Source organism: Oxyura jamaicensis, chromosome Z (assembly GCF_011077185.1).
Source record: "Oxyura jamaicensis isolate SHBP4307 breed ruddy duck chromosome Z, BPBGC_Ojam_1.0, whole genome shotgun sequence".
NCBI classification, from domain to species: Eukaryota; Metazoa; Chordata; class Aves; order Anseriformes; family Anatidae; genus Oxyura; species Oxyura jamaicensis.
The window spans coordinates 991,485-1,019,327 of NC_048926.1; the positions used below are offsets into that span (position 1 = coordinate 991,485).

General features: G+C 45.8%; 1 protein-coding gene across 18 annotated transcripts in view; it reads left to right on the forward strand.

The window, feature by feature from the left end:
- TCF4 (transcription factor 4) overlaps window positions 1–27,843 on the forward strand; it is a 202,551-nt gene that overhangs the window by 37,349 nt on the left and 137,359 nt on the right. For 15 of the 18 annotated variants that reach the window (XM_035310982.1, XM_035310981.1, XM_035310985.1 and 12 more), the window contains 2 exons: window positions 23,559–23,620; window positions 25,649–25,745. The exons of the other annotated variants lie outside the window; for them this stretch is intronic. In XM_035310982.1, the coding sequence (XP_035166873.1) occupies window positions 23,559–23,620; window positions 25,649–25,745 (159 nt within the window). The remainder of the gene's footprint in view (window positions 1–23,558; window positions 23,621–25,648; window positions 25,746–27,843) is intronic. 18 annotated transcript variants of the gene reach the window in all.

A 27,843-nucleotide genomic window follows, 5' to 3' on the forward strand; every position in this document is an offset into this window, starting at 1 on the left:
GGGAAGGACAAAATTTAGGTGTGTTTTTGTGAACTTTATTGTGGATTCTGGCTCAGCCTGAGCAGGGAGGTGGGACCAGCTGCCCCCCACGTCCCTTCCCACCCCAAGCGCTCTGTGGCTCTTCCTTCTTAAAGCCATTTCTTTTCCAGCTCCTGCTGTAATCCCTTCCTGCGCTGAAGTAGTAGCCCGCTGCATGACATCACCTCTCTTCCCAGGAAAGTACTCTGATGTAGTTCCTGTAATTCAAGCGGTAATTCGGTTAATTCAGAATTAAAAGAGTTATTTCAAATGAGTTCAGTGCAGGATCAGAGCATGGCTGGGAAGAGTTTTCCTTTCTAGCCGAGGTAGGCTCGCTAATTGCCTAACCGTAAGGCGGGAGAGGGAACGGCACGGAGGGCAAGAGGAACCACGTTTGTCCTCTGATCAGTTTGCACAAACCGTATGCGTTTGTGCAGTACTTTGTTATTAGACTATCGAGAAATCTGTAATGAGCTGCCAATGCAAGCCGTGCGCCCAGACTGGGTACCCAATTACTTCGCGTGGGCAATTAGCAGCTAAGAGGAGCTGCCTCTGCATTACAGACAAGTCCTTGCTTGTACGCTTCCGCATGTATTCAGACGGGCGGTGTGTGTGCAAGGCACACCGTTTGACTTGTTTGTGGATGGGAGTATATAAGTTTTATGCCCATAGGGTTTTTGATGTGCGCAGTTTTATGTAAATCCCTGAATCCCAGGCCCTGCAATGGTCAGATGATGTCTCTGCCCATCCCGTAAGCACAGCAGTGGTTGTCATTGTTTTTACTGTGACCAAAACAACGTGTTTTTCCCTTGACTTGTTCTCAGTGGTGGCCAGAAGTATTTTGCTGTTCCTCCCAGCCGCAACAGGGGCAGGAGGCTGGAGTCTTTCAGGACTCGCTGCTCTGACAGGGGAGAGCATGCGAAGTTGCTGCTGCCATCTGTGTGCATCAGGGAGATGCATAAATATATTAATTGGGAAGAATTTATGGGAAGTCCCTAATGTCGATTAGATCTTTATCTCTTCTATTCAATGAATCTGCAAGGCTGGCGTCCAGTGACAACCATGTTACCAGTCCTATTACAAACCCTGCACTCTTAAAGGCAAGTGAGTGACGAGTCAAGGTCTCTGTGTAACAAATACGGGTGCTTTTGGGCAAGCAGAGGTGTGTTCCCCTCCCAGTCAGCCCCATCCAGGGGTCCCAAAGCAGCTCCTGCAGCCCCGACCCCAGGTGGGCACAGGGCACGGCTGGCGGGCACGCTGCCCCTGTAGGGCGCTGCGGCAGCACCCGGGGCTAAGGGAGCAGGAGGGGACCTGGAGCTTTGCAAATTGATTTAAAACACGTTATAAGTATGCAACATCCATCACCTTCTCTACTGGTCTATGCAACGTCTGTAAATTGAGCTGGCAAGGGAAATTACGGGCTAGGTTGGTCCGGAACGTCGTCAGCGTAAAGAAGGCGATAGTTTGTTTTTTATTCTGATCAAACCTACGTGGGGGAAGGCTTCCAAGTTCCCGGTGGCTGTGTGAGATGGGATTTGGCTTGCAAATTACACCTGGTCATGGCTCTTGGTTCTGGATGCTGATGGGAAGGGCTGGCCTGGAACCGGTGGCAGCCCCCGGTGGCCCTGGGTCACCTCTGTATATATAATATATAGTGAAAATAAAAATCCGTAAGTAGCTTATTGGAAGGCATAACCCTCAAAGGGGTTTGTTCCCCAGTTCTGGTCCCTTCCTCCAAGATCTCTGGATCTTGTGAATTGCAGGAATTATCGCAGCGAAGCGGGATCAACCGTGGTTCTTCCATCCAGGCGCACGTTGGTTACAGGTCAGTAAAGCCGACCTCTGCAGCTCCCTGTCCATGTGAATCCACCCCCAAATATTGGGGTTAATAGTCTGTCTGTGGCAATAGAACAAAATTTCATAGCGGATCTCACGAAGGGCCGTGAGGACAGGGCAGGGGAGAAGTCCGGCGTTGAGCCGCGGTACTGAAAACCGGGAGAGGGATTATTAGGGAGTGGTGTGCGACTGCTTCGTTTAGAATATTGAAAACGGTGCCTTGGACTTCCTCCTCTGCCGTGCAGGGACGTGGAGCGTAACTGAACGATAGTCTCATCTGTGTTTATGGTTGGGAATGCCCCTGCTGTCTTTGAAAATAACCTGTACAAGCGGGAGGCGCAATAAGCAGGCGTGAATGAAAAGGACGCGGAACGTGGTCGAGCGGTGGGGAGGGTGAGGAGCCAGCTTCAGTGGAAGCCCCGCTGGGAATCCCAAGCGTTCCCCACGTGGCCACAGAGGGGGAAGTATGGCAAGGGCATGGGGAGCCCTGTGGTACCGGGCTGCAGGTGTCTCCACGGCCATGCCTGTGGCAGAAGCAGGTCCTGAGGGCAGAGAGGGGGCTGTGTTTTACCCACGCCTATGGATTCACGTTGAACACCAAAAACGCGGTACCTGTGTAAACCTCCTCGGATGAGCCTGAACTCAAGCACGCCTTGATGACGGTGAAATTAAATAACACGAAGTCCCCTGGGAAAACAGCAAATGCAACTCTTCCCGGAGCAGAAGCGTTAGCTAAAAGGCACAGGCGGCTCGGGGTGGGAAGAGAAGCCTTTTTACTTAATCCTAGAAAGAAAGTTGAGACACGTTAGCGGCGAAGCAATTACCAAACGTTAGAGAAGAGACAGTGATTATTGGACTTTATGACAGGAAGTCATTGAGAATTTCCTGAAAGAAGTAAAGGAGGAGTGTATTTGCATTCTGCTCAGCGATTTGGGAGCACTTAGATATTTATAGGAAAATTCCACGGGGTTGCGTGTGGTTTCCATTATACAGATTTCCCATAAAAAATAAATGTTGCCCCAGCAAACTGATGGCTGTGTTTTCTGCTCGCTGCTGCAGAACTTGCTTCTTTTAGATCGCACCGGGCTGAGGTTTTTACTGAATCATTAATTCACTTTGCAAGTTGGCAAATTTTTATAATACGATATCTGAAGGGTCTGTTGTACTGTAAAACTCATAGGGCTTTGAGAAAAATGCAAGCCAGCCTCATAAATGCTGGTAAAAGCTAACCAGAGCACCTGCTTCTCTATTTACCCGTGGAGTCCTTGCCGTTTTTCTGTTCTTCATGTCTTGTAAGGGTAACGTGGGCACAGGTTGGGTCTGTGCTCCGCTGCCGCGGGTGACCTGGGCGTCCTGGAGCGAGGAGGATGCCCCTGTGCTCCCTGCAGCAGCTCTCCCTTCTGCTGCCCCTTCCACCTCGAGTCTGCTCATCCCAAAGTTATGAATAAATGCGCAGGAGGAGGAAGGGGAGGGGGATATAAACAGAAATATGCATATAAACCTGTGAAACTTCACACCCCAGCTCTTTTATTGCTCCCTGGGAACTGTCTAAGCCCCTGGTTATTTCTCCTCTCCGGCTTTTTGTGGCTCAGTGTGTTCCAGCCGGGCAAGGAGACTCCTGTTGCTTTGTTTCCTGCCTGCAGGGTTACCAGGTGAATAGCTGGGGTCTTCTAAGGGTGTCTGAGCGAGCCAGTGCGTGGTGTCTGGCTGTGGCCTCTGTGCTTTAATTCCTGTATAAGGAAAGTCAGACCCACTTTCCCAAAGAGAGGAGAAGGAATATGTTTTCTGTGGCTTGGTATGGGGCTGGGGTGAGGAGGTCACGATTCCCCTAAATCGAGGGGGAAGTCAGATCCTATTGATTTCATTTTTCCCATAAACAAATCTTCCCCCTCACATCCCAGTCCTAGTTCTGCCTCAGTGTTTTAACAATTAATCCAAACCACATTAGTTCTCGTTAGTGCTGCTCCCACACAATGGCTTTTGTTGGGCTCCCAGTTGCGGTGTGTGCGCTTCCTCCTCCCGAGCCTGGATCCGACCGAAGCTGTAAAAATCCAGCGCTGCTTCTGGGCAGCCGGAGCCGAGTTCCCAGCCCCGAGGAGCTCCTCCAGCAGCGCTTATCTCGAGGGTCTGAAGGCTTCTGGTTCAGAAGTGGAGCTGGGTTTCTTGTGCGGCTGCCTAGGAGGCACAGCCGGTCGATACTCCTCCCTCTGAGCTGTGTTCCCCGGGAGCTGTGCGTGCTCTCCGTGGTGAAATTCCAAATCCCCCGTTATTTCCAGCTCTTGTCGGGCTCGGTCCTCAGAGCTGGTCGGCTCAGGCGAGTTACATGGCTCTGTCCCTGGATTATTGCCTTAACCGACACGTATGCGCACCAAGGCCCGTATGTTGCTCGACATTATTTTGTTCAGAAGTCGACCTGCGCAGGCATCAACAGGATATTATTCGTCCCCCGAACTGGCGACAGTTTGACAGCCCGATGCGTAGAGGAAGGAAGTTTACAAACATCTCGGAGAGAGCCATGTTGAGCAGTTGAAGGAAATGAGGCATGTCCTGCTGTTATTGTGCTTATAGCACTGGGATTCCCGCGGGACGGCACAAGCCCATCTTGAGACCTCAGTCTGGCAGAGCACGAGTTGACTCATATTTTATTTCTGTTGGTTTTGTTACTGGTCTGCTATTGTTCCAATTGTGATGTTGCTTGTAAACAAACTGCTGCTATGATTTTATTTACGGCTATTGAAGGGTAGCTTGGGCACACAGAGCAAACAGGCAGCGAGGCTCGTTGTTGTTGTTTTTCTGTGTTTTTGTATGTTGCTATACGTCGGCTGTGCTGTCTCCCAGGTTCATAGGTACGAGTGCCGCATCTGGTGAGCACGGGATAGGAAGCTCAGGGTGAAGCACGGTGTCCTGAGAGCTGTTTGTCTACCAGGTGGGCTCGGAGGTGTGGGAGAAGCGTGGTCCGGGCGCTGGGGGCTGTCTGCCACGTCTCACCCTTCCACAGGGCGGTAAACCTTCTGTAAAACAAGTGTTTGGCAGCGACACGCTATCAGCAGGGCTGGAAGCCTAAATCCACCGATGGTGCTGAACGGGAGGAGCGCTGGCACCGGCACTTCTAAGGCCTCAGAATTTGCTCCTCCAGGTTTAGATGTCCGGTGTGCCACTGAATGGCTTTTGTCCCCTTAGTTTTATTAGTCTTATTTTTTTAAAGCACTTCTTTACTTGGCTCTTTAATCTTTTTGCCAGAAATCTTTCATCTCCCCGTTCATACTTGGTGGCTGTTTTGCTCTTCCCCCCACTCCTTAGCACGACCCATGCTCAGAGCAAGCTCTCGGGCAGTACCACCACCCAGCATCTCCAGGACGATGTCTTACTTCCAGGCTTGGACTAGATCTGGACACCAAATGTCACATCATGCTTCCACGTGGCGGTGGTGTGACCAGCGGGACAGGCAGCGCTGAGCAGGGGCACAGGACCCCTTCCTCCTGGGGACAGCCCGGTGCCACCTTCTGTCACCAAGCGTGATGCTAAGGGTGGCTGAGGAGTCCCCAGGCTGTGTAGATTGCTGCTGAGATCTTGTCAAGCACAACTCATGGCCCAGAATTGCTTGGTGGTGGAACAGCAACACAACTATTGCCTTTTCCAGCAGTTTTTTCACTATTTTTTATTTCAGGAGCTACAGTGAATCAAGACTTAAACAGTCGTTCACAGGAGGGAAGTAAACTGGGCTTCTGAAACTTATAAGCTAAATAAAAGACTTCACGCTGGCACGTTGATGAATATCTCTAGTTCTTTCTAAAGCTGGTAGATGATCGCTTGTTATGACGAACAGTTAAAACACCCCACCCCCCCGCCCAAACAAGGTTCGTGTGTATCCTATCTTCATGTTTATAGCACGGTTTTATTGCTGAAGGTAAGACAGATAACTGGGCATTACTCCAAATTCCTGGCAGCTCTCCCTTTCCGAGGCACTAATATTGGGATTAGCGTGTTGTTTTAAAGCCGTTACCTTTCTTCACCTTCGTAATTGCTTGTTCTTAGGGGAGAATACCGAAAACTCGGTGCTCGTAAAGCAGACTTGTTAGGCGATGTATGCAGTTAGGCTTTATCACCTGGATTTACTGTGGTCTTTCTCTGTGTGTATTTTCATACACTGTTATATACATCTGTACAGTCTGTATGTCCTTCGGTTAAGGGTATTTAGGGTATGTGAGCAGCGGGGAGAAACCAGAACTCAAGGCTTTGAGCTTCAGAAAGCTGATATGACATCTGATGGGAAATTTATTTGCCTGGTTTTGGCATCAGGGTGGTGTGTCCTGTGCTAGAAGCTGTAGACGTGTATGAAAGGGAGAAGCCTTGATGTTGCTTAGTGCTAATTTCTGCGCAGAGAAGCAATTGAGGATCCAATTCCTCTGGATGCTGCTGGCCTTCCTGGAGTGAGAAGTGTCACAGCTCTGGGTGGGGAGCTGCCTGGGAAGTTGGGAAACGAGCACCATCCACATCGATTCACTGCCCCGCTGCTCCTGGGAAAGAAAGCCACCTCTGCCTAGCGATCCCACTCCCGTCTGGCTTAGAGCAGGAGAAAAGAGCAGAAGAAGCTGGCTTCAGAATAGGCAGCGAGGCAGCAGCAACCTTCACTCGCTGCAGCCAGGAGCGTCTGAAGCAGGCTGACAAAGAGACAGCAGGAGAGAGCATTTACTGCTAACAATTGACTGGATCCCGTGCCCTTGGGGAAGTTTTTGTTCTGTTCTTGGTAGGGGAAATAGCTTGGATGAAAGATATGAGGATATGAAATAAGTTTAACAGCGGGAAGTTGTGTAAACATGATTAATTCCATTAATGGAAACTTTCAAATAGAAGGTTGTCAGTCCTTGTGTATATACCTCTTGTTTTCTTACCAAATGTCACGCAGAGTATCGAGACTCTGTTCTACAGGAAAGTATTAAAAAATTAAGAGAAGAATACGCTTGGTTAGCTGCCTGGAAAGAGCAAGAAAATTCTGCTGCCTTGCCCAAGCTCATAGCAGCTTTGGAAGGCTTCGTGTCATATTTTCCTGCCATGCTGTACTTGTTCTGTACGAATAGCTGGGTTAGTTTGTGGAGCGTTTCTGGGGGTGAGGCATGCAGAACACAAACAGCTTCCCCGTGGCCGCTGGTCAGAAGCTGCCTTGAAATTGGGCAGCCAAGAAACCCCCGGATTTAGAAGCTGGTAGCATCGCTCAGCAGGACAGCTTGCAGGTTTGAGTTGGAGATGCTGCTGGAAAAAACAGCCAGTGTCACCATCCCTTAGTCTGAATCCAGAGCCACGAGAGGCCTGCGGACACCACCAGGCTAACGGGAGGAGCACCGCCACCAAATGCCTTGGCTCTCCCCAGAAATGAAGGCAGCGCTGAGATTTGAAAGCAGAAGCGTGCAAGGTGCTGTACGCTGCCTTGGAAGAGGTAATGAACCTGTGCTCATTTTCCTGATTTCTTCAAGGAAAGACTAAACGTACACGTGTGCGTGTATATGCACATGCTTGTGCACGTGTGAATTCACGGACAGTCCTGCTTACGCTCCACGAAGCCTCCCCCCGTCCTGCATGGGTGAAATAAGATGCAGCTGACGACATTCTCTTTGCCTTTTTATGATACGGGGATGCGGTGGTATCAAAGCAGGCAGGATGAAAGCACAAAAGCTTCCTGTTTCCAGCTGTTTTCCTCAGCAAAGGCTTTTTTTTTCCAAAGATGATGCTTCCTTTTAAGGGGTTTTTAATCTGCAAACTGTTTCCTCAGTTTATTTCACTACAGTAAAATGTGTTCCCTTTAGGTCATATCTGTCTCTTAAAAACCAACCTGCCCTTTTCAGTAGTTTTATTTGCTACTCAAAAGAACAAACATGACTTTATAAAAAACCTTTAATGAAGTACAAAGACCAATAAACCTTTTGCCACTAGAGCTGAAAATTTATAGTGATTTTTTTTTAAAGAGAAACCTTGAATAAATTAAATGGGAAAATATACTGACTACATAACACTTCAGGGTTTTAGGCAGTATTTAACACTGCATTTGTACCTGTTTAGCATACAAAAAATAGGTTTAGATTTATGTCAAATATTAAAAAAAACTTGGGGACACAACTTTAAATAATGGAAGAAATGGTGATTTGGATTAAAAAAAAACCAACCCTTCCAGCTGCTTCCATTACGTTAGTCTCTTTTCATTAAACTGATCTTTGTTTACTTTCCTCTAAAGTAAACATGTATAATTAAAATATATTGTGCCTCTCTCTGCGGCTCTGGTTCTGAATGTGGGCTTGTCGCAGTTGGAAATACCCTAAAGTGCTGCCAACAAGTCGCTGGAAGAGGGGCCCTGAATTTTAAGGTAAAACGTCCAAGGGGGAACCAGGCTTTGGGCTCCTGCCCAGGCTGGCCTCCCCAGTGCTTGGGCAGCTCTAAGTCGGGTCGCTGCGGCTGGAAGCCCTTTGGTGGCTTCCCACCCGTTCCCTTGCCCAGGCGGATGGGGAGCAAGCGGAGGAACCCCAACGCGAGCTCTGGATGGTGGCACCGGAGGAGGGCGGCAGGTCCCGAGGTGGCAACGAGGTCCCGGAACGGCAACGAAACCGAAAGCAGAAGGGAGAGAAGCACCTCGGCTGGTTTGTGCTCTAAAGCTTTCTCTAACATATGTTTTGAATGGCGCTGGTGTCCCAAATGCCAAGATGTGTTGAAGGATAGCTGGTTGTTTTTGGATGATTGTCCTATATTTACTGCTTACAAGTTTCATTGTTGTTGAAAGTCTGCTGTGGTCTGTAAATATGTTCTGGAGCTGTATAAAAATATCACAATTAACATATTCAGAAGGACAACAATTGTCATGGTTGAATGACTTAGAAAGTAGCACAGGCTGTAAACAGGATGTGCTGAAATGAACTAGCACTCCGTTCCCTTGCACTGGTCTCTTCAACAAACGTCTGCTTGGTATCAGCACTTCTGAAAATAATCTTTGGATCCTCTAAAGGACATAATGCTCTGGTTTCGAAATCAGTTCTTCTAAGATGAGAAGCTTAGCTGGCATTGCTACCATTAGAGAGATCCAGGTTTGGTTTGGAAGCGGTGGCTGGGATCTTGCTCTCCAGCTTAGCCAAATGCTACGAAGGGAGAGGGGGAGGACAGATGAAAGCTCTCCCCTAAATTCTGCTGGAAAAACCCTTCTGTTAACAAGCTCAGTAGCTAAGAGGAAGGCCGGATGTCCTGGGAAGAACTCATATCCAGCCATGGTGGGTGTAAAATTCCCATTCCTTGAGGTTGTTTTCCGCTCCGTAACATTGAGGAATGTAACAGCAAAAAGTACTTGATCAGAGTGGTGTAGTGCGCTCCACCAAGGCGGTGAATAAATTGCATCACTCCATCGAGGACACGTTCAACAACTTCCCATCTCCGCAGGTTTGAATGCTGTACCTTCATTTCAAAAGCTACTGTAGTTCTCCTTACGGCCAATTTCTTAATGGTGGAAAAAGTAATGGAGGAGGAGAGAATTTGCTAAAAACAGCTTTTAGGAAGCTATGGACTCTTTCACAGGTTCAAGTCTCAGCAGCGTTCTCCAAAGTCGCTGTAATTTAAACAGGAGACTTGAGTGATGAGCTAAAGACAGGATTTCCAGCCACACGTTGGAACTTCTCCTCTTGGCACCTTTCCCTGCTGGAGCTGCTGCTTTCCAGAACGTTGGGAGTGGTTTCAGCTTGGGTAGGCAGCTGGGCCTCGAGTCCGGCAAGGAGGACCAGATGCTGAAACGGCTTCCATCCTTTCCTTACAGGTGGCTCTCGTGTTTTTTTCTTAATGAGTTTCCTTGCAAAGGAATTGTGGCCTTCTTGGGAACAGCGAGAGACTCAAAGCCCCGTAAGTTTCTTCCGAGCATATGGCCGGGCTGAGAAATAGCAGATGCTGCCTGAGCAAAGGGCAGAGCCTCAGAAGGTAGGAGATGAAGAAGCCTTCAAGAGCCCCTCTCTCAGTGAGCTCTCAGTTCAAAATCAAATGCTGCCATTATGTAAGGTGTCCCTGGCGAAAACTTTGAGGCTTGCAGTCATGCCTCAGCTGTTCCTGGAGGAGTGGAAACTTTCCCAAAGCGCAAAATAATTTCTCGAACCTGTGTTTTGTCAAATGCGGTTGAGTCAAGAGTCCAGCGAAGCGACCCTTCTAACAGTCAACATTTGATACCAGAAGCTATTTAGGAGAGATGCTGAAGACTGAGGAATTGGAGTAGGTTTATTTGGGGTATTCCTTATTATCCTGTAAAAAGGACAGAGCCTTGAGAGTTCCTGGAACGATCTGGTTTGAAGAAAGGAAGCGTTGTTGCCTAATTCTTCATATATTAGGCAATAACGTGTGCTGGAGGTGGCGGACTCCACACTGGCCATGCTCACGGTCTGTATTCAAAACCAAGCCATGTACTGGGGCAGGTGGGTGAAATCTGTGTCCGTGTGCAAGATTCATCACGGGCGGGCAAGTCAGCCGTACCTGTGACCTCCTGCGGCTGTTCGGTGAGGATTGTCATCCCTGTATTTTTGTCAGCAAGTAGAACAAGTGGGTAGTGCTCTGTGTATTCTGCAGTGATGAATTAATTTGGTGTTCATTGTGGTAGCACTGATCATAATGAATTAATTTGGCATTCATGCGGATGTCATGCTTTTTTAAAGCTTTTCTATTACAATGCAGAATTAGTAGACACTTAAAGCATTACACATCCGACTCAGTTGTCATCATAACCTGTTTATACTGTTCCCTTGTCTGGATGTTGCAAGTGCATTGTGCTCATCTTCTGGAGAAAGCCTTGCTGGGTGGCAGCGGGGAAGTCTTGGGTACGGCGCTGGTGTGGCAGCAGCGAGGTGTTCACGAGTTGCCTTTCCTCTCCTGACCTCCTGTTTTAGAGCACCTGAGCAAACTACAGGGGTGTAGGAAATCCGTGGCTGGTCCCAGGCAGCTCGGAGTGAGAAAAGGGAGCTTAGTGCTGCTACGGAGTGCCCAAATCAAAATGCATCGCCAGTAATTAGTGGCATAATTGAAGAAAAATGGACTTCCTTCATAAATACGGAGCAGTTGGAATGACACGAAACATAGTCCTTTGCTCCTTTCTTTGTATTTTATTCCCCAAGTGTGTCCAGGTAAGATAAGTAACGTGGGTGTGTGTCTCTCTTGTTAGGAGTTTGGTTGCATGTGCGTTTTCTTTTCCGTTACAAAGTGGTTCGGCTTAACTGGGAGACCTGCTGGTGAGTGAAACTGTTGGACTTGGTTTAAAACTGACTTGACATGTCCTGCTACTGCAGGAAATGTGCTTAAAGAAAGAACTCGCTCCCTTGATGCGAGTCTAAAGCCTTTAGGCTAATGCATGTTTTATTAGTGGATGCTCTCGTATTTAGTTCCCTGTATAATGTACATCAAGATTTTAGACAAAAGATGGGAATCTCACTAGAGATCCTGTGAGGAGGTACCTTACACACGGTGCTGTTACCTGGAATTCCTTGTTCATGAAGCGCGTAATTGTGAGTGATCTGGACCCAAAAAGGTCCAAGCAGTGGAAAGAGAGTAAGAGGTGCGGTCAGCAGAGCATTGTGATCCTCCGCTGCAGCGGTGCCAACTTGACATTGCACCATGAGATTGGGCCAGAGGAAAAATGATGCAATTATCCCGGCATTTATTTTATCTTCTGAATCCAAGGGAAACTTCTAACTCTTGCTTGCAACAAAGAAAAAAAAAAAAAAAGGAAAAAAAATGAAGAAAAGCAAACCAAAAAAAACCCACAACCAACCCACACCAAAACCCCCAAATCCAACCAAACAAAACCCATGAGCTGAGCTTAATACACCGTGAAAACTAAAAACAGAAATCAAAGAAAGGAAGCTTCATTTCTACTGATGGTGAGCTAAGCTAGTTGGGGTCAGCACTGTGTAAAACGACCAAATTCCTGCATCAGCTTTTGGTTAAACTCAAGCACGTCTTTTAGGAGGGCTTTTCAACCCAAAGTCTAGCCCACTGCACGTGTGCAACGATACAGCACAGAGGTGATTCTTGACCCATGAGGGAATGCTTTTGGTCAGTCTTTGATGTCTGGTGCTTGAAACCCGTGTTAAGATGCCCGTGTTTTTGCTGGTTCTCTGTGACTTTGCATTTGGGTGCGTGAGGAGGGGCAGGAGCTGTGCCCTCCAAGCTGGAGGAAACCTGAAGAAGTTTTCATGGAAACTTGTGGGACATGTACCGCAGGGGCTGATGAGCCCCAGATTCAGCCAGGTGTGTGGCTATGAGTGCAAGGACAAGTGGTTCTTTTCTGGGGCTGCCAGGTGTGCCTCCATCCGCTGTAGTGACTGTCTACCTTGTGAGGGACTCCAGCAGCCAGGGCGCTGAAAGAAGTGGGGCACGCACACTGCAGATTCAGGGGCTTGATGTTTTCCACCTTTAAATGTTGTGGAGTTGCAGAATTGCAGGCTCAGTCTGAGATCTTCCTTGGGACCGAGGAGTCTCCATCCTGTCCTTTCTCTCCTTGCAAATTCGAGTCTGCAAGCGTGGGAAGAGAAAACTCCCATATATCGGCAGCTTGCTCAGGTACCTCCCTAGCCAGAGCCCCTCCTTGGCCATCAAATCCATCCTGTTCCAATTTCCAGCTTTGATGTCAAATGCATTTTAAGAAGCTTTGTGGGAGGCGGTGGCTGTAGGAATCCCAGAGCTGTACCAGCACAGCACCACTTGTGCACGAGTGCCGGTGGTTTCCATGCGCAGCCTGCTCCCAGCCGAACCAGGGGTCTGTCCTTCTGCCGGAGGCTGCCTGACAGAGAGCGCATTAAGTCAGGGGAAGTCACAGCATGGCCTTGAACCTGTAATAAACTCCCTCGCCTTGAAAATCCCTCCGCACTACAGCGCAATAGATCACTTGAATTTTCTCTAGGATTGATTTCTGCTAGATTTCTCCCCTGTCAGTTCACATTGTGTGCCCAGGAACACGCGGCTCGTCCTGCGATAGCAAGTGTCCGGTAAATAGCGAGCGTTTGCTACGGGCTGCCATAATACACTTTAAATGCAAATACATCCAGGGCAGCTTTAATGTCATTTTCATATAGATGAAGTCATTCTAACGTGCACTTAAATTAAAGCGCCGTTCTCCAAAGACTACAAGTGTAGCAGAAAATGTCCTTTAGTTTCGTTAGAGACTTTTCTTCTGTCCCCATCCGATTTCCCTTTCATCAGACTCGCATGGTTTGCAATCAGTGTGGTATCATTTATTCTGTCGTCCATATAATTTGTGACTTTTGCAACAGCCAGTTGGACGATCTGGACTGGTGGAGGATGTTTTTTGGTTGTTTTTCCCTTTTTTTTAACCTTAGCCTTTTCCAGTTACACATTCCTCACTAATCTTTCTGTTTCCAAGAAACATAAATATTGGGAATTAACCAGTCATGTACTGGCCAGAGAGGTACAGAACCCAGCTGCTGGTGTGCTCTGCAACAAATCTGGTTTAGATAACAGCATCGCAGTGAAGTGTATACAGAAACAGCCCCAGCAGATGCAGTTGCGATCCCGAGCCATCCGCTCAACACAAACTGGCGATCCCTGAATTTATTCCCCACCCGAAGCGGAAAGAAGCTTGCACGTTTTTAGTTTTTTTTTCTGTGTAATGACACGAGCCAGCCTGCGTCCCTCGCGTCACGGGGCGGGGGTCCTGCTGGAGACACGGTGATCCCCAAAGTGATGGGTGAGGAGGTGGAAGCAGCCAGCGCAGAGGGGTGAGGAACCAACCCCTTCCCTGTGCTGCTGGCAGGGCGCTCTGAGCTCGCTTCTGCCTCGAGACCTTGCAGAAAAGAGGACTTAAGCCCGCTGGATTGCCTCCGCTAATTATGGCTTTCATTTATTTGTTTTTAGAACCTCAAAGCCCCCGGTCAACTTTAACAGTTAGTAGTTAGGGACCGTTTGGGTCAAAGCAAGACTGTACAAGTGAAAACAAATACTTCTTTTATTATTAGGTAGGAAAAATCCCTGTTTGTACCTCACACCTTTACCAGAAATCTTGCACGGTCTGCTTGCAGAATCGGGTCTCAGGGTGAGCTGGAGTTCTATGAAGCTGTCCCAGAGTGAGATCTGAGCCAGACCTCATCCAGCCCTATTTACACGCCAGGACCATGGCTTTTACAGGAGTTCCTGGATTAAGCTGAGGGTGCCTGGATTAAATTTTTAATGATCTGTTTCAGCACCTAAACATTACCTGGCCTTGAGAAGGCTCAGCTGCCAGCTGAGCAGGGCATTAACCTGGTGGTTCTTTTCCTGTGCTTGGCGGGACCCCCGGAGCCCTCCCCAGAAGGGCCGATGTATGGCAGCAGCACTGCCGATGCTTAACGAGGTTGCTAACGCAGCGGAACCGTGCGGAGAATTATTAGATGCTGTTCCCTATAATTATTCAGCTTATTTTAGCAATTTGGGAGAGGGGTGCTCCTTGTAAATCAAACTGTTCGTATATTTTTGATAATTAGGAGCTAAATTAAATCCGGTGTTTGGAGCTGTCACTACCCGCGTGTCCTCCGTGCCTGACTTTGCCCTGTCAAAAGGCTTTGGGGTCCTTGTGCAGGTAATAAATACTAAGGATGTAAATCTTTAGGAATCGTCGAGTTTTAATGAGTAAAGCACAGGTTAACCTACTATTTCATGGCACAGTAAAATGTGCATCGTGGTATGACTGCTCTGCTGGAAAAACTTCAGATATAACTGCCAGCTTATTCATATAACAACTTGGAGGGTTTCTACGCAAGCGTACATTTCTTTTTAGAAATGTCATCTGTATATCAGGCTAATGACACTCATTGAAGCTTGGTTTCCTGAAAGAGATCATCTTACGTGGCTAAACATGAAATCATTCATTTGGCTTGGGCACTGAAGCTGCGTTTCTGTGATTCTTCCCTTCCACAAGTCCATGTGCTTTGTTCATAGCTTAACACACGGCTGTCTCACAGAGAATCAGGATGTTCTAGCTGCATGCAGGCTTTCCATGCAAAGCCCTTACTTTCATGGACTGCACAAATGTACAAACCAAAACCGTTCCTTTAAACTCAACGCAGAGCTCACAGAACCATCTAGGTTGGCAGAGACCTCCAAGACCAACTAGTCCAGCAGCTGACCTAACGCCAACAAGTCCTCCGCTAAACCATAACCAGGATTTTCATCAAATGGCTGCCACCACCTTTTGGCTTTGACTGCTAGTTTGGAAGTCAAATGCCTGCTTGCTTCGTACTGAGACCTTCACCATCTGGTGATACAAGGAGAGTCGAAGTAATCTGTCCTTAAATATTTCTAGGCTACAGTGTAGAATGCGTGTACTTCGCTTGGAGCAATGCGTTTGACTGTCATCATTTAGGAGTGCTCTAGGTTATCGGGTTCAAGTGAAATTAGGTACTTTAATATAGATTATATATGAGCACATAAACTCTGACTATTTAATCTGTAAACCACATTCAGTTCGTAACTGAAAAAGTGTCCTAAGAAATGGATGCTTTCCTGCTAATCAGCCTCCTCTCGGGTTAAAACAAATCAAGCATTTTGCTTTGGACCCTGTGTCCAGCACAGCACTGTCAACCCTAAACTGATCCAAAACCAGTATAAAAACCAAACCTTGAGTCTCCTGATGAGCTGAGAAGGGCATTACAACACTTTGTACATTAGTACCTTAAACTTTGTTGAACTCTCTGCTTAAAGTTTCGTCAGATCTGATAGGAGCTGATTAAATGCTGGAGTTATGCAAATGGAATGGATACGTGAAAGTCGGCCGCCCTTACAGGCAGAAAGTCTGTCGTATGTGTGTTAGAAAATAGCTTATGTAACTCTGGAAAACACAATGTGAGGTTTTATGACCTCATCCAAAGGCGGGATAATGCAGTCCTTTGTTATGAATATTAAGACTGAGAACAGTTTAGATTGTTTACCCTGTTGATGTTTTATAGCAAGTGCTGTCAAGTGGTGCCTCAGACTGTCCGCGGGTATTTGTATAGACTTCGAAAATCCAGGCGTAAAGTAAAATGACCATCTGATTCAAATGAATTTTCCAATCATTTGTGGCTTTAACAGAAGCTATTGAAGTGTATTGTATATATCTGGCAGCTGGTCCTACTTCTTTGGGGGAAAAAAAAAAAAAAAAACAAAAAACTAAAGCTTTGTATCTAATCCCTTGAGCAAACCAATAATAAATTGTTTATCAAATAAGTAGTAGAATTTTCCCGTTTTGAATCTGTGCTTTCTTTACGTTGCTCTCACGGAAAGGATAATGATATGCGACTTCATGCTGGAGGTGCACGGAGTCACTGTTTGTGTGTTCCTCTTCCCTCACTGAACTGTTGCCTGAGCTTTGTGCAGCTTCCCCCATCCTGTGCTGCAGTCTGTCAACATCCTCTGCTGCTTCCCATGTCGGAGTTAAGTTTTCTTCGCTGGCTTCCGGGGCCCCGCAGTCTGTGCTTTTGTTCGTGCCTCCATCTCCTGACTCCGTTCTCTCACTGCAGTCAGTCCTTGACTTCTTCAGTCACCTTCAAGAGTCATGCAGCCCTTCTTCCAGATCCCCCCTGTCTATTTATTCTATCATGTCCTGATGATATTTAGCTCAGAATCTTCAAAAAGGCTTGCATCAATGGATCTGCTTTTTCAACTTTCCAGTCCTTTAGCATACGAAATGTCCAGGTGACCAACTTTATTCTTCCCTTCATCTGCTGGTCTTTAATCCTCCTTCTGTACTTTGTCATTTTCCGCTCGGCTCATTTGTTACTTAGTTCTTAAGCCATAATGCTCCGAGGGAAAAAAAAAAAAAAACATTCTTTTGGAAAATAAAACACTTAGCAGAAAAGGTCTCAATCCACAAAATGGGTTTGTTTAACTTAATTTGTATTAGCAGTATCTGACATACTGTTTGTAAGGTGCTTCAGAGCACAAAGAGGTAATAGCGATCCCGAGGTACCTGTTTATCATACTTGTCTGCGGATGGTAATCATAATTAGAGTCTGGGATTTTTCCCACCCTTCTCATTTTTGACACAACTGTAATTCATACAATGGGAAATGCTAATCTAACGTTAGGATGGTGCGTATACAAAAATCTCCTGTGTAGAGATCGTGGTCCTCTCTGTCTAATTTGAAGATATTTTGACTACTAAATCCCTTATAAAATTCCTTTTGGTTAGTATGCTATTTTTTCCTTGAAGATAAAAGTGGAATTTTAAGATATTTGTTTCTTCATTCACTCTTCCGATTTTCTATGGTAAAATTATCACGAAAAAGGTGGTTGTTTTGTAGTCCATACCCTTCCTGTTACTCCTTTATCCAAACTCCTTTCCTCAAGGTCCTTAGCACCGAAGCCCTCAGAGATCAGCTCACGCCACTCACCCAGACTGCTCTTGTCATTCTTCTGTCACTCCAAAACCAGCACCACAAAAGCCCATCCAGGGAGGGATTTTCCGAACTCCGAGTGCACTTTCCCCATTAAGCATGGGCTACCTGCTCCTCTAGCTGCCTTGGGTACCTTTTTTTAGTGTTTGTGCCATTTTCTGTAGCAGCTTCACTGCCAGACTTCCCTTTGCAATTGTTCTGGTGTCATCTTTGCCCTCCTTTTTTGGGGGAGGTCAGTGTATGTAACATGTTACTCCGATTGTACGATGCTACAAATGAAAGGACGGTCTGAGCCAGCAACCCTTGCTCAGCTGGTCCTCCTGGTGGCCTAGGCCTTGGACCTCGCTAGGTTTCCTCCAGTTTCCTTTTCATCCGTTCTTCAGCTGTTTTCTGGAGAGCCTGGACTCCCCACGTCCTTAGGAAGAACTTCTTTATGGAAGGGCTGTTAGGCGTTGGAATGGGCTGCCCAGGGAAGTGGTTGAGTCCCCATCCCTGGAGGTCTTTAAAAGCCGTTTAGATGTAGAGCTCAGGGATATGGTTTAGTGGAGGGCTTGTTGGTGTTAGGTCAGAGGTTGGACTGGGTGATCTTGGAGGCCTCTTCCAGCCTAGATGGTTCTGTGATTCCCTGAATCGAGCACGTGTGGCTGGGAGGCTCGCAGGGTGAAGGCCGCGAAGGACAGCCAGGCCTCCTGCGCTGACCCGCGGAGGATCCCGGGGAGGACGGCAGGCTGGTGCGCGTACCCAGCCCCGGTGCTGAAACAGAGAGACCCGACCCCAGCACGGTGTCCGGGAAGACGCCCACACCTCACGTGCAGGACAAGCACTGTTCTTTTAACACCCTTTTCCTTGGCGCCTTCCCCCAGCGCAAACACATTACGCCATTTTAAGGGAGGTTAAGCAAATGTATTAATTTTGAGTGCAGAATGTTGCCTTTTGGCTTTGGGAAATCATATTAAGTAATTTGCATTCACCAATGACTTGTTGGGAGACTTTCCTTTTGCTTTAGTCGTCCCTAACTGATCCCATTTGCTGCATAGGTAAATTCAAGAGCACGGCACTTAGCATCTGTGAAATACATGTTCTAGTTGGTCACAAAGGATAAAAGGTCATTTCAAGCGTTTTTGTGCTCTTGAGTGTTAAAATATCTTCCAGATTTGTTACAGGATTTTGGAATTATAACAATACAGTTCTATTTCTGAGCCACTAACACAAGTAACTATATCAATATTATTTTGCACTTACAAGAAATTATCGGTCCTCAGGAGTTATCTTTGGCTTGGTATGTCGTTTATTCAGCTCCTTTAAAAGAATATACGGCCCTAGCACTAAGTTACAGAAAAGTTAAAGAAACAATTCTGTATTTCTTGCTCTGAAATTGATGGGTAAAGGCCAGATTTTTCACAGGCATGCTTCTGAGTACAGGCTGTTCATGCAGCTACTGTATGACTACATTCACTGAAAGTCATGATTTCGATTGCGCTGCTTCTCTGGATATTGCTGTTTAAACATGCAATATTATTTATTCTGGGTTCAGCGAACAAAAATACTAAAGATGAAATTTCAGACTTAACTGAAATCAAATACAAATCAACTCGAACTCCCACAGAAGCAGAATTTCACCCGGGTCTTTTCAAAGCAAGGAGGTTTAGCCAATGAAAACAAAACGAATTTGCCCTTTGGGCTCTCTTTATTTGAGTATCTAAAAAAAAAAGTATATGTGTAATGTGTGCCTCTCTATTTACTCTCATGAGCGGAGTAATCAGGTTACTTAATTTGTGGGCAGAAGTAGGGATGACGGCATGAGAAGGGTGGGAAGAGGCTTGGGTTCCTGGTTCTGCTGCAAGAGACTGTGAGCACGGTCTAGTTTTATGTGGAAAGGTTGAGGTGGTGACCTGTGTGCTTCATAATGCACACCCTCAGTCCCTCTCAAATAATACCGGATTGAGTAATGTTAGCTTAATGCCTATTTTGCTATAAAATTGCTTGAAATGCTGCTGAGGATGGTGGTGGGAATCAGGAATGCTCTCCTGGTGCAAGCCTCGCAGACCCTGTCCTCCAGCAGAAAGCTTGCTCTTGTGGGACACGTGGTTAAGCAGCACGTATATATGTGAACGGTGGAGAAGTCAATGTTTGTAATCAAATTTCCAGCAAAATTAATAAGATAACCACTGTGCTCCTTTCTTTTTTCTTGCCTGATTGCTAAACTACTGTTACTTTCCTACTTGAACACCAAGTATGTATTTCCTCTTACCTTTTGTTTTCCATACACATTTTTCCAAATGACAGCTTTTATGAAACAGTTCAAGTTTTTAGTTACTCTTGCTAGTCTTCAGTGTTTTTTTTTTTTTTTTTTTTTTTCTCCAAATCTCCTACTGGGAGCGGAGTGCCCTAGTGGAAGGTGTCCCTGCCTATGGCAGGGGGTTGGAATTAGATGATCTTTAAGGTCCCTTCCAACCCAAACCATTCTGATATCAGTGTTGCCATTTACTGGGGTAGAGCATGAGAAGATCATTTTCTAGCTTGTGATTTTAGGATTTCATGTACGTGCCCAAATTTGTTATTGGAAGTGGTGGGAGGCTCAAACAAAATTGTATTCCAGAGTCATCTAATTTATTGTCCTGCGTTATTGCTATAGTGTTGGATGATTTCCCAAGTATGTTTGGCTTATACCTGCAAAGAGGAGGGTTTTTTGAGAGTAGGGTGTATTTCCAGAAAAATATCATATCTACACATATTAATTTCTAAGCCTAAGGCCTCTCTTTAGGAAGCCTGTAAGGCAATGAAACGTTTACCAAAGAAAGTTGAAGGAACTGGGTGTTACGACCAAGGTCAAGAAGCCTTGCTTCGTGCTTCAGGATCATCGAGAGAGGGTGGTGGCATGGCTTGAATCCAGCCAGCCTCAGCCCGCAGCACGGAGCATCTCTTCTAGGTTCAGCAGAATTGGCTTTCCCAGGTTGTGATGATTTGCTTTTGGTAACGTTGCATTGCCTCATGCTTCTGATTAAGTGAGGTTAATTTACAGGAGCCAGATTCTGGAGAAAATTACATATGTGTTCAAGTTTGTGCACTGTGGGATAAGCCCAAGCGCTGAGAATAAGTCACTGGAGAATTCTGCGTTGACTTTGGTGGCATTAGGGCTTCGCTGTCCTAATTACTGACGTGGCAGTCCTCACGGGGTACATAATGAATTCCCAGCGTAAGGTTTAGGGGACTGCAAAAAGATTTGTAAGATCTGTCGTGCTAAATTATTAGCAAGCCAGGCTAGATTAACTAGGTAGCAATTACTGAGGCTTTTTCTTCTCTGCAGAGGGAGAAGTGCTGTTGATTTGAGAGCTGTTCAGAGAGGGACAGAAGTTAGCTGGGTTGGCCTGTTCACTGGTTGGCTCCCTGGATCATGCTAAAAGAATACTTTTCTCTGAGATAGAGAGGCAAGGTGCAGATGTCCATCTCTTTATTGAGCACTCCTGTGTTTTGCCCCACTGTATAACCCCATTGTGGCCACAGGCAGGTGGAAGGGCCAAGAGCTCCGTGTATCTTGGCAGATCTACAAATCCAGTAAATTTTGTTTGTTTGTTTTTGTCTAACATTAGTTTTCATCCTAGTAAGCTCTCGATTTCCTAGCTAAAGAGCTAGTGGTGTTGTTTTTCTTTAAAAATACATATTTTTTTTTAAAAAATACATCTTAACAGATCTTATTCCTCAGCTGTGATTTAGGTTTTTATAGGGCTCCATGATGTGTTTTAGACCAAGTTCCTTCTTTTTGACTGTAGCTGAGATAAAGAATTAGTAGTTTAAAACAATAACTACATGTTCCACTGTGATCAAGGAATTAGATAATCTGGCATGTTTGCTTAAGGGGTCTGTATCTTGGGGCTTTTATAGGGCAGTATTAAAGCCCTGAGCCTTCTTATTATGCCAATACCCAGAAGATTGCTTTAATGAGAAGTAAAGGGCCTTTTTCCAATTACCAGGGAATAACTGTATTAAGTTCCTGTGTTATGTCAACCTGCTTTGATTTGATTACTGCGAAAGAAATGGATTTATCTGTCAGTGTTACTTAATTAAGCCTTCTCATTGATGTTTTGCAGAGTAATATAGTGTAGTTTGCACATTTAAGTCTAAATACAAAGAAAATTGGTCGAAAGCTAAGACACGACCCCTGAAGATAAGGCACAAGAGCCATTGTTTGTCATTTTCTGATCAGAGTCCAGAACTTTCAACTTTGGTGGGCGAACTTGAGCGTTATATGGACTCAAATTAAAGCAAGGCAAATGACAAAGAGCAACCCAGCCCTGAGGTATGTGATCTTCCCGGGTCATCTTAAGGATCTGGTGGTGTCCTCTGGCCATTGGCACCTTGGCTCAAGGGAGGAATGGGGATAACACAGCAAAGGGTGTAGGAAATACTGAGGGATGCGCGCCATGTCAGCGTCTCTGCGCGTGTGTTTCTCTTGCTAATTTTTCTAATGGATTTAATATGGATTTTGGAAGCTGTGCTCCAGGGTGGTGCGATGCCCATCAAAGCCAATGGGATAATATCCATTGATTTTTAACAGGCAATGGATCAGGGCTCTACAGAGTTAATTGCCTGTTACATAACACAAATGATTTTTAAAAATATGCCTAATTAACCTAATAGAATGGTTGATCTGATCTGTCAGGTAAATGATACACATTTTCTTTCTTTTTCTGGAGCTTAATTAAATATTTACCTAAGAGTGTCTTGTGCTATTAACACGTTCATCTGTTATTGAGATAATAGGAATTGTAATTGAGGGAAAGTATTAAACTATACATTTTTTTTATGTTGGAAACCAACCAGATTTGGTCACAGCACCTGTATTTCGAAGTGCTAATGACCATATCTGTGTCCCAGGCGACTCGAGTTCCCACCACTCTTCCAGGAGTGGCTGAAGCAATACCAGGTGGAACGGTAGCTCTTGTGTTTGTCGTCTTGGGGAGCGCTCAGAGTTTCTCCAACCAGCAAACACCAAATGCATATTTTTCCAATTAGATTAAAGGTACTGTTTGTGCGTGGTAAAAGGCAAGCAAGGCTGTTATTTCATTAGGATGCTGGTGGGCACACAGGAGTAAGTTAGAAAATAGATCGACGTCAGTCACATTCCTTGATATTTAGCACGCAGTAAGTAAAAACCAACTTGTCTAAGCAGTATGGTCCATCAGTGTACTCAAGGATGTGTTTATGTTGAGCGTGAGTGATCTCAGCTGAACTGACACCAGCGTGAACTAGGGGTTTGGTGGAATTACTTGCAGGCTTCCATTCAACGTGTGCTGAGGTGCCTTGCTGGTGTACGTTTAGCCATCCAATTTTTAGGCTGGAGGAAAGTCTCGTGAGACTCCCAGCTCTCTCTGGTAGAGGTTTTGTGATGGCCATGGTTGTGTAAGCGCACCTCATCTCCTGGGCAGAGGGTGCCAGGCCTTCAGGAGCAGCCTGAAGGCAGGAGGTGGATGGCAGCGACGTCTCCTGGGCCATGGGGTGACCTTAGGTGCGCGGCCTTGCTTTGGGCACCTGTGGGACATGGCCCTGGCAGCTGGGGTGTCAAGTGAAGAAGGTCCTATGTCTTTTATTTTAACTTGTTCGGACAAATGTGAAGCCTCGAAGTGTCACAAGGAAGGTTTAATACTAGTAAATTGGTTTCATTGACCATACCTTATTTTTTACGGAGGAAAAACTTGGGGAAAGTGGAATAGAAATGCCACCATCAGAAGAAATATTGGGGATTATGAAATGCGGAGCGCACCTTATGCAAAATGCTTGTGGTTTTTGTCAGACTGTCTGAAACGGTGTGTGTCTCCTAACGATTGCAGTGATTTTTGTATTAAACAGCGAAGGACAAACCAGAGGTACTTGCTATGTGCTGAGCTTTAGGAATGTGCTTTTCTTCGCCGAGATGTTTTTCTAAAATGGTAGCTTGGCTGGGGTGCTGAGCGTTACATACCCTAAATACGCCTTACTTGAACTTCCCGGTTGCCCCAGTTTTCTCATATTTTGCTTTTACTGTTTGACCATACCTGGTTTTGTGCTGGAGGCTTTGGCAGGACTCGAAGTGTTACAGTGCAGCCACTCCTTGGTGGCGAGGAGCACTGAGTAATTTTATGTTCAAACCTCAGGTTCCTGAGGGTCCGGTTCATTTCTGCTGTGAATTTAAATGAGTTAATTTAAGCAGTGGGTCAGAAGCCACTACCGTCATAGTAGCCCTGTGCCTGATTCTTAATTAAAGGCAACAGGAGATTAATTTGAAACATTAATTTAAAAGTGCCTATACAAAAGGAAAGAATTATTGCAATAAAGCCTAAAGAACTTTTTTGTCCCTAGATGTAGAAGACAGAACTAGCTCAGGGTCCTGGGGGAATACAGGACATCCTAGTCCATCCAGGGTAAGTATATCTAATCTTTTTCCCCAAACCAGACATCCTGCATATGTAAATTTGCAATATTAAATACGAGTTTTACACCTGATTGTGCAGAGAAATGGGCATGCAAAGTTGGCAGTAGTCCTGTGTTCCCTTTAAAATTGCCTTTTTTTTTTTTTTTTTTTTAACGTTCAAACCTGGTCCTGTGATTGAATCTGGCACCTGCTCCACTACTGCTAACAGGTAGTGAGAATATTAATTAACCATTTTGCGTGGTGTGGTAGCAGCCACCTGGCCGTGGAGCAGCGAATGCTGGTGTTGAACTCATTTCATTTTTGTAGAGTTTTTTTGGGGTGGCTGGTGCTGATGCCCCCAAAGAGGGCCGAGGCAGCGCAGCTTCTCGAGGAGATGGGGAAGGGACCCCCGGGGCAAGCAGCCGCTGGGCTGGCACGGGGCAGCCAAGCACGGTGTTCACAGCACCTGCAAGGCAGCTGGATGCAGCCAGCTCCCAGGCCCTTTAGAGACCCTTTAGCTGTGCAGACCCTTCAGCCGTCTCGGGCTGCACGGGGCCGAGCGCTGCTCCCAGCAGAGCCCCCCTGCACGCGTGGCGCTCCAGCGTCGCGATCGTTATTTCTGTTTACTTCCTGCAAAGGCATGAAGCACTCTTAGGCTGGGCAAAAAGTGGCTGAGCTCTCACTTACGCCCTTACTCAGCCAGTTTGTTTAAATTGCTTTTTAATTGTTTTCTAATTAACGTGAAGGAGCCAGGCTGGTGAGCAGTGCAGACTGCCGCTTGGTGCCCCCGAGTGCTTTCGCTGCTCGTCCTTGGGCCCGTCTTTCCCCTCGGGGTGGGTTTTTGGTGGGTGCCCGCATGCAGAGGGGTCCCCAGGTGCTGCCCGGCGGGGACCCTGGCCCTGCCACCAAGGGAGGGAAGCCCGACACCTTTTCTTCCCTCCCGCTTAGCGTCCATTACGTCATTACCGCTCACGTCTGTCAGTTTTATTTTTATCCCTTTTTTTTCCTTGACACTTGTATTGCTTCCCAGGGAAAAATGTTTTGAAAAGTAAATTCTAAATTTGCACACACAATTATTTATGCATGCAAAAACTTGAATGTGAGTGCACAATTAAGTTTTGCGATATAAAGAAAAGAGCACGAGCCTGGGGAGAATTCTGGAGTTTCAATCAAGGCTGTGCATTAACTTGCAGAGTTACACCCCAAACAGCCTGACCTCTCTGTTTCCCTTTTTGTGAAGTGATGCTGGTGTTTCCACGCTGGGAGAATGAGTTCCTTGTGCGTTCTTCCGAACCAAAGAAACAAAACATTACATAACTCCCTGCACAGCCAATATTTGCAGTTAATTTTAAGATTTGGCTAATCTGCTGACTGAGAGTGGAAGGTTACTCTAAGACTGTTTTGAAAGTTAGGGCCCAATCCTGCCAAGGTTTGATGTGTTCATTCCTGCCAGCAGTGCAGAGCAGGCGGGGCAGCGGGTACTCAGCGGTCACTTCCAGAAGTGTGTGCACAAACACGAGCACTACGGAGGGTTATTTTTCAGTGAAAAGTTACCTTCCACACCCACTGTGCAACAGACTTGGAAATTTGTTTTATAGGAAATTTGTTTTATAGGCAATTGCATGCATATAGCAGTGAAGTGATTCAGAGAGCAAACTTCTACATAAAAATAAATTTTAAAACCAAAACATTAAAAGAAATACTTCTTTTTTTTAAATGTTATGGGTAAGAAGACTTTCATGCTAAAAGAGCCTTTTGCTGCATTACACAGCAGAAAACTCCAGGAACCTCATCTCAGTTGCCCATTCAGGATTACCCGCAGAGCAAACCAAAGTCAATTGCTAACAAAATAAAAATTTGAAACAGCTTTAAAAATGCTCTGGAACACATCACTTCCAGCGGAATCAATAGAGGAAAACAATAAAAGGACTAATATTTCTTATAGATGACTTAAGACTTAGAAGGGGAATATGGGCCTGTAGGTTTTGAAAAATGCTGTAAAAATGTGTAAAATTGTTTTTTCCCGCTTTTTTAACAGAACTATGGAGATGGGACTCACTACGATCATATGGCGAGCAGAGACCTCGGGTCACACGACAATCTCTCTCCTCCTTTTGTCAATTCCAGAATACAAAGTAAGAAACGATTTCCTAACTTAACTGTGTTTTTGAAAGTGGAATTAATGAACCAGAAATAAAATACTGAGGGTATAAAATCCTTATCCTCATTCTTGGGGTGATTGTACTTGGTATAAGGGTGGGAACATGGATTTTTTTTAAAAGCTACCATATGATTACAAAATGTACATGAGTTACATTTACTGAGCAGGCTGCTTTCCTTTGGTAATGGGGTATGACTTCTGATGTGGTGACTATTTGCTGAAGGAGGTAAATCTATGTGACCTAAGGCACAGCCTTTCCTTTAGAAGATGTGACCGGTTGGCAGAGAAAATAAGGATGTGCTCTGAGCAAGACTTGAAGAGTAGAAAAGGCTTTCTGGAAACTTTAGAAGTCTATGTTCACAGAAGGGAACAGATAGATAGCTGCTGAGGGACACCGAAGCCTTTGTTTGTTTTGGAGCGTGGTGGGTCGCTGCCTGCTGGGACCTGTGAGCTGCAGGCTCCCGGGTTGCAGATGAAGGTGGCTGCAGCATGTTCAGCTCACAGCAGCGAGATCTGCCCAGGGCGTTTGGCACGGACCCTCCTCCTGCTCCACACCCCATGATAGGAAGTTTTGACACCCCTGAATAACCATTTAGCTTAGCAGCAAACACCACAGCAGTATGAAGCGAGGCTGTAATTATTTGTAAGTGAATGATAGCTACTTTCTTTAATTATGGTTGATAAATGAGTTTAGTTAAAGTAAATATATGATGTAAAAATATTAGTAATGTTTGTGCTTGGCCAAGATCACACCCTTCTTCTGCAGTTGTCAATGAACTAACCAAATGCTTTGCTTTAAAGGGTTGAATGCAAGCCAAAAAAAGCATGGAGCTGTAACTGTGATATATCATTCTTCAGCTCTAATATATGTCCCTAAAATATGCCTCGTCTTCTAATATTGGGAAATATTTGTGAGTTGTTTAACATATGGGACAATGTTGGAGCTTGTAGTCATTTGTATGTATTCACGTACAAAACATGGTTACAACAGTTTTAAAGGGTCTAATATAAGCCAAAAAAAGCATGGAAATTTCAACACTCCCTTCTTAACTCACGCCATGGGGCTTAGGTAGTGCACAGAGACACTTCACAAATAGCCACACACTTCTGTGAAACCCACTGGGCTGTGGGATGCTTTCAAGTTTAACCTTTAATTTGAATCTGAAGAACTTAAAAGTATCTCTTGCTTCTGCCTGCCCTTAGGTTACAGAAAAATCTCATTCCTGTCTGATTGTTTTTGCCAATCTTAGTGAAAATACTGGTTTTGCTTGGTTTAAGACATTTGTTTTCTAGAAACGTGTTCAGAGGCACACAGTGAATTAAGCCATGTAGGACTCTTAGAAATTTTGGATCCCCCATTTCTGTGTTGTTTAATTTGTGTCCTACAATTTTGTGTTCCTGAAGCACCCTGAAACTTTTGCCTGCTTATACAACTTGGAATTTTCAAGTTGTTACATGTGCAAGCCTATGTTATTGTGTGAAAATGTGTGTGTGCTGCTGGGGCCATCAGCTGCCTCCTGCAGCTCAATATAACTGTCCGGTAATTGGGGTGGACTCTTCTTAATTTGTTCTGTTTAGGCAGCCGAGGTGGCAGGGCCTATGCCCTTTTGTGCCGTGGTGTTGGTGCGTTCCTGGATGTGGGGCATTTATCTGGAGGAGGTGGGGATGGTGGGATGTGCACGTTTCCCTCCAGTGGCAATGCTGCTGAGGCATCCTTGGCCGGGATCTTCATTCTGTGTGGTATGGGACTGGAGATGGGGCTGTGAGTACCTCTGCTAGGACGGGTGACGCTTGGGAAGTGCTGCCCTAATGAAGGCATCTGTAAATCCATGCTGATCACCCAAATCTGTGATTTGGGGAGTATTCTAAATATTGCTGTGATGAAAAGTGTGTGTTGCTGTTTAATGGAGGTGTCCTGACCCCAGGTCTTTGAACCTTCTGAAGGAGAGGTCCCCATAACCGCTGGTGTAGCATGACTTGCACCTCCAGAAGCAGACAGTAACCTTCTTTTCATGCTCCTCTTTCTCTTGGTACCTGACGGAGCCTGATTATCATCCATTTTGAACCAGTTT